The sequence below is a fragment of the Rutidosis leptorrhynchoides genome, chromosome 3 (assembly GCF_046630445.1).
Source record: "Rutidosis leptorrhynchoides isolate AG116_Rl617_1_P2 chromosome 3, CSIRO_AGI_Rlap_v1, whole genome shotgun sequence".
NCBI classification, from domain to species: domain Eukaryota; kingdom Viridiplantae; phylum Streptophyta; class Magnoliopsida; order Asterales; family Asteraceae; genus Rutidosis; species Rutidosis leptorrhynchoides.
The window spans coordinates 584,818,650-584,825,502 of record NC_092335.1 but is presented as its reverse complement, the minus strand read 5'-3'; the positions used below and the strand labels follow the sequence as shown (position 1 = coordinate 584,825,502).

General features: G+C 33.6%; 1 protein-coding gene across 3 annotated transcripts; it reads left to right on the top strand.

Moving 5' to 3' along the window:
• Positions 1-3,056: 3,056 nt before the first annotated feature.
• On the top strand, positions 3,057-5,313 carry LOC139898718 (golgin candidate 6-like). Of its 3 annotated transcripts, XR_011777118.1 has the most exons (8): positions 3,057-3,329; positions 3,419-3,512; positions 3,597-3,664; positions 3,748-3,801; positions 3,896-3,991; positions 4,077-4,127; positions 4,218-4,303; positions 5,020-5,313. XR_011777118.1 is itself a non-coding variant. In XM_071881483.1 (7 exons), exons 3-7 carry the CDS (start codon positions 3,647-3,649, stop codon positions 4,251-4,253), a joined length of 255 nt encoding a protein of 84 aa, XP_071737584.1. In that variant the 5' UTR covers positions 3,057-3,329; positions 3,419-3,512; positions 3,597-3,646; the 3' UTR covers positions 4,254-4,570. The 3 variants fall into 3 exon arrangements, 2 of the variants coding, with proteins under 2 accessions (XP_071737584.1, XP_071737585.1); XM_071881483.1 differs by lacking the exon at positions 5,020-5,313 and having other exon boundaries at positions 4,218-4,570; XM_071881484.1 differs by lacking the exons at positions 3,419-3,512; positions 5,020-5,313 and having other exon boundaries at positions 4,218-4,573.
• The last annotated feature ends 1,540 nt before the right edge of the window (positions 5,314-6,853 follow it).

Sequence of the window (6,853 nt, the reverse complement as noted above, 5' to 3'; positions counted from 1 at the left end):
CGTAGCGTTACACGGACAGAATTTCGACTTACACCCTTACAACATTCGCTAACATACCCTTATTATTAGGATTAAAATTAAAATTAAAATTAAAATATAAATATAAATATTTACGTAGTATTATGAGAGAAGAAGAAAAAGATGATGAAAAATGCTCAGAATTCGGTTGGCTTTATAGGCAGGTTCTCATTTTGGGGCTCCGCGACTCGCGGCCTTTTTGGCCTTCAAACTCCGCGAGTCGCGGAGTTTGAAATTACAGCTCAGTCCCTTTTGGAGTCTTTCTTGCCGACGGTTTTTATTATTTATTATAATATATAAATAATTATAAGAAGTATTTAAATATTATATTATATTTATGTGCATAGTTGACTTGTAATTTTTAGTCCGTTGCGTCGAGCGTTGAGAGTTGACTCATGTCCCGGTTCCGGATTTTCGAACGTCCTTGCGTACAATTTAATATCTTGTACTTTGCGTTTTGAATCTTGTACTCTTGTAATTTCGAGACGTTTCTTATCAATAATTAGAACCTCTTTGATTGTATTTTGTACTTTTGAGTTTTTTGGTCGTTCGCGTCTTCAATTCGTCGAATCTGTCTTTTGTCTTCACCTTTTATTATTTAAACGAATATCACTTGTAAATAGAACAATTGCAACTAAAAGCTTGTCTTTCTTGAGGAATAATGCTATGAAATATATGTTCGTTTTTAGCATTATCAGCACAGGTCTGCATAAACCTGTTCCAGTGGATTTTGGGCTCTAAAAGTCATCTGGACAGGAAAACTTTGTCGTGAATGTTTCCCTGCTAAACATGCTTCGCACATCTGTGTAGGGTGATCAATAACCGGCACTCCATCCACTAGATTGTTGGTCCCTAGCCGCTTTATTGTATCAAAGTTCACATGACCGAGACGGGCATGCCACAACCATGCTGGATCATCAATCTTGGCATGTAAACAGATTGGTGTCCCAACCTCGAGATTAATTTTATACAGCCGAATAGGGGACCATTGAACCTTCATTAGCAGCGATCCATCTAACTCAAACATATACAAGAAACCATGTTTGATCAAGATTACACAACCCCCTTCTTCAGCTTGCCCAAGACTAAATATGTTAGTTTTTAAGTATGGGATATAAAGTATGTCGGTCAACAAACGCTGTTCACCATTCTTACATGTTAAAAGAATAGATCCTCTTCCTTCTATATCTACACACGAGTTATCCCCAAATCTCACTGTACCACCAATATCCGTATCAAGTTTTGAAAACAGTCATTTGTTTCCTGTCATGTGGTTTGTTGCTCCAGTATCTAAGTACCACATGTTTTCTCCACCATCATGTGACTCATACTTTGCTGGAAAAACCTTCTTTTCACTTAGATGAATTACTTCCTTCTCGCTTCTTTGATTGGCTGCGGACATCAATAGTGTAGGTCTGTCATCATTAGCCACTGGTAGTTCGGTTGATCTAGCTTGAGTCAAATTTACTTGTTCTCTTTTCTTTCGTGTTGGACAATCCGATGAGAAGTGTCCAAATGCATCACATCGAAAACACTGCAGCTTGGATCGATCTTTAGTTAAGTTTTCAGTTGTTTGTCTACCAGCAAAAAAGTTTTGTCCGCGGCCTGAACCCCTTCCTCGACCACCAAACTGTCCACGACCTTGGCCCCTACCCCGGGTGTCTTGGTCATTCCCTCGACCTCGACCAAAGTTGTTTTCCCTTTTCTTTCTTGAGTCCCATCCTTCATAGGACAACAGAAGTTGGTCATGGCTGTTATTTGTAGTCTTTAGACTGGTTCGTTCTTCGTAAGCTTTTAGCCTACCCACAACTTCCTGGAATTTCACCGTTTTGAGATCAACCAGTTGTTCGATAGTGGCTGCCATATTTAAGAATTTTTCTGGTATGGCAGTTAATATTTTTCTCACCAACGTGGTTTCCTCAATGACGGTTCCAAGTGCAGCTGATTTTGAGGCAATTCCAGAAAGTTTTGCTGCAAAATCATCAATTTTTTCGTTATCTTTCATCCGTGCTGCTTCAAATTCAACTTTAAGAGTTTGAAGCCTAGCCTCCATTACTCGTTCAACTCCAAGGTGACGGGTCTTGATTGCATCCCAGATTTCCTTCGCATGGGTGCAACCTACAACTTGAAGAATCAAGTCTTCAGGTAAAGACTGATACAGATAAGCGATTGCAGCATTATCCTTTTTCTGATCGACATCAGTTCCAGGTTCAATTGATTCCCAGATTCCATGTGCCTTAAAAATCGCTTTGATCCTAAGCGACCAGATGGGATAATTGGTCGCAGTTAGGATAGGGCACTGGAACGTAAGATGGCTGGTATCCTTGATTGCATCCGAGTTATTGATAATATCCCCCATGAATCTGGTCTTCGATCGACGCTCGTATTTTTCTTTCTTAGAATCTGGTGATTGATCTAGTCCTTTTGATCAACAACACGATCCCTTTTGTAACCTGGCTCTGATACCAATTGAAGAAATTTGGTACCAGATTATGAAGACAGAATAGTAAAATTTAAGAACAAGAACTTATTGGAAATCCTTCTCCAATTATAGAAAAACTCTTATTACAATCTCCTTATTACATCCCTATTTATACTTGATTAACCTTATCCATTAAGTTAATCAAGTCTAGTCTAGAATAATCTAGGATAACCAAGTCTAGAATCATCTAGGATAGTCAAGTCTAGAATAAAGTAGAAAAGTCAAGGAAGAAGTAAAATTGAAAACAATAACGGCTAGCCCACTTGTTATCCGTTCACATGTTCCACCTCCTCAAATCCATTTGAGATATAATTTCACAAAATAAACCTCTAACTATTACTTTATGTCAAGATTGGTCCAACATCCCTAGCTTGCTTTTGGAGAAATGGGTCAATACATGTTTTTTTTCTATGATAAGTATCTCACACATTTTATACTGTTCACAACATGAAATCTTCTTGTCTTTTTCAGGTTTTCCTAGTACTGTTGGGTGTCTTAAAGGAACTTGATGATGTTGAAATGGTTTGAAGTCTTCTATCAAATACTTTTTTTTTTTTTTTTTTTTTTTTTTTATTTTTTTTATTTTGCAGTTTGTATGCTACATTTAACTGTGTTTATCTGTCATTCTGTTGTATAACCATTATCAACTAATAATGCTATATATATTGATAAATTGTCAAAGGTTCGAGGGGCTTTAGAGACACTTGTAAGTAAGTTAACACCAATTGCTCATGCAAAATTGCCTCCAAATGAGGTTCAACCAGCTTTGATGAACACTGATCTATTATCAAGTGAAGGGAAAAGCATTTCACTACTTTTAAGCTTATTGGTATGTCTTCATTATAATCCTATCAGCTGATTGCAAACAATGAATTATTACATTGTTTGCTTTAGATAGTTCTATAATATAATTAACAGTCAAGATTTTTAAAGGGAGAGGATGACTTTTACATTAGATATTATACAGTACACTTCAACTTTTAACCGCCCTTTTGACGAATTCTCCCATTAGGTATGTGTCTTTATCCAATCTATATAAGTTGTACTATATTTATGGGTCCCATTGGGTTGTAAAGAAAACTGACGTCTTCTTTAGGTTACAAGAAGCCATTCTTACTGTCCCCTGTGGTATAACTCAACTTGTACATGCTTATGGACCGAGAGGTATGGACATAGTATAGATAATCATATAAGTGTTCTTATTTGTGTGATGTATACTGTTAAACGATATGTTGTTCGTCTTTTAGGTTATAAGAAATGAAGCCTTGTTACTTCTCACCTACCTAACTCGAGAAGCAGAGGTAATATTTTAATTTTTTCTTTTATTTAGTGTCAAATTCTTTATTTAGTAAAAGGTAAAGTCTTTTATAATGCCCCATTAATTATTTTAACTAGGAAATACTAAAAATTCTGGTCTTTGAGGGTGCTTTTGAGAAGATTTTTAGTATTATTAAAGAAGAGGGAGGTTCAGAAGGTGGCGTTGTTGTGCAGGTGATTATTTAATTCATACATAATGATTTTTTGCTCGATTTGTGAGTGTTTAATTATTTATTTTTTTATATTTGTGACATCACAGGACTGTCTTGAATTATTAAATAATCTTCTTCGCAACAATTCTTCTAATCAGGTTTCATTTTCTTAATCTTTTTATTTATTTCTTATGCATTAAGTTTTACATTAATACTTTTTCCATTACCAATTTATAAATGTTGTATAGGTGTTGTTGAGGGAGACTATAGGGTTTGATCATTGATATCAATTTTGAAGCTTCTAGGAACCACATATAGTTTAACGCAGCAAAAGGTTATACTTCAAATGATTATTAGTTTGTTTAGTATATTACATAATCGCCTGTTTACTTTTTGTAATTCTTTTTAATAAAGTGATGCTTATAGACAATCAATTTACTGAGTGTTCTGGAAACAATTAGTTTGCTGCCCAATGGTGGTCTCGAAACTGATCCTTCGAGCAAGAATAATCGATTGGCAAACAAAACTATTCTTGTTTTGGTTAACCCATTTATCGAATAAACTTTGGGTGCGTTTGGTTGCCTCTTAATGGAATGATTCAGCGTTGCGCGTTTGTTTTTAACCTCTTAATGACAAATGGTGTTTGATGGATGAAACTTATTATGATCTTTATGCTTGACCCTTTAGACCCATTCACAATACCCATTAGACCTATCTCTATATATTGAGCTTTAAGAATTGATACCTCCATTAGACTTGTTTCTTTATATTTGTGTATAGAACCCAATTGGTTAGAGGGAAACCCATTGGAACTTTGTTTAAGGTTTGGGGGTTACATTGCCAGACTTCACTTTCAAGACCTAATTGAACCAAAAGCTTGACCCATTTGACCCAAATTTGAGAGTTTATCTCTGCTTTTAATAGTTTCTATCCATCAGCAGCGATGAAAACGCCTATCTGAACGATACTGCACGTGTGTTTATTACTTAATAATGATTTTTTCCCTACGAATTATTCGTATTACCCAACTTTTTTTACATTTCAATTCAGTTCACTTGGAAACATAATGTGAAGCTATTTGTGGAAAGGTACTGTGGAAATGGCATGCTTTAGTTTATTTTGTATACAGTCGGTTACCCCTGCATCATGGATGATGCTACTCTTGCCCCAATTCGAGTTATATCTACATTTGATCGATAAATATCTTTTTTTGTATAAATCTGCTTTTATATGGTTAAAGACCGTGAGAAGCTGAAAAAATAGAATCATAAAAGTTTCTCAAATCCAATTTCTCGAATTTTGTTCATTAACATCTTATAACTAGCATATTTTAATATAGGTTGTTTGGAGATGTTGTCATTAAAACATGGGGATGATTCTCACACACACTTTTTTGATCCTCACACACTTATTTTAACCTTTTACTCTTCTAATAATACTCAATTGGTGTGTGAGGATAAAAAAGTGTGTGAGAATCACCCCCACATCATTGTACAATTTGACTTTTTTTCTATAATTTAATCTCATGTACTTAGCAAAATATCATATCTGATGTGTTTGGTCTGTTGCTTTTGTTGATGAACACTTATTGTATGCGATTGTATAATTAGCAAAAATCATATATATTGTTCATTGTGAATTACCATTATTGAAGTAGTTAAATATGCAATTCACTAATGCTTTTGAATGGTTAGTTACTACATAACTTTAAAGTTAGCACACTTCAATTTTGTTGTTGGTCTATACTTTCTGTTATTAGTAACATTGTGCTTATCTTCCGAATATATGTGTTAGGCAACCACATGTTATATGAATGACATTGTCTTAATGGAAATGAATGATATTCTCTTTTTATCTTTTTATGTTATTCTTACCGTCTAATTGGCTGACTTAATGGAATGTTTTCACATTAGCTTATTACTTATTCACATCGATTGCTATTTTGATTCGACGATGTGTTTGTATATATGTTTGTGGGTAACTCTTTGCTTATTATTCTTTGCTTATTATTCTTTGCTTGTACTTGTATGGTTTTTGAGTAAACAAAAACAATTAGGTAAACATAATACTCCATAACATTTTGGGAAACAATTAGGTAAACATAATACTCCATAACATTTTGGGAGACATGAAGGAAAATGGAGGGTTACTGTTGGTGATGGCGATCTTGATGTTGGTGGTGCCACTTTTATTTTACAACTTCATTTGTAAAGTAACTTGCCACAAAATATAATGTAATGCATTGTATCGTACTTGTTTTGCTATTCATTTTATTTTCGCAATTCAAACAAATTGCATTAACTATTGTATCGTAGTTTGTGTTACTTGTATGATTAATTGTACAAGTTCTTTTATAACATAATGAATTATATTCCACTTAATTATATTTTTATTGTTTGCCAATGATTATTCATTTAAATACATTTCTTTTCTTTTCCGATACCTATTAAAATATATTTCATTATCTTTTATTTTAAAAACATGTGAAATCGCGGATTATAATGTAAATGTTTTTTATATTTGTTGATTTATTATTCACATATATATATATATATATATTACTATTATTATTTCTTTTCTTTTCCGATACAAATAATATAAGTAATAATTTGCATAAATATGTTATTATGAATATATTTTTAAAATCTTGTATGATAAAATACCGGGGGGCGAGTTATAAGCTAGTTTTGAAAAATCAAAAAAGAACTTTTCGAGATTTAATTTTGAGTTGGCAAATCGATCCTATAAAAACATCATAAACTTGTAATATTCTCATCAAGAATTTGATAGTGAGGTTATGCACATCAAAAACTAGAAGAATTGCAGACACATGTTGAGATAAAATTGTAATGTGAAGCAACCATTGAGAAAAATGTTTGATGCA

Excerpts from the sequence above, each read along its gene's own strand:
- LOC139898718 (XM_071881484.1), top strand. Across the intron at positions 3,802-3,895 it reads ACCTAACTCGAGAAGCAGAG|GAAATACTAAAAATTCTGGT; the intron begins GTAATATTTTAA and ends TATTTTAACTAG. Across the intron at positions 4,128-4,217 it reads GCAACAATTCTTCTAATCAG|GTGTTGTTGAGGGAGACTAT; the intron begins GTTTCATTTTCT and ends AATGTTGTATAG.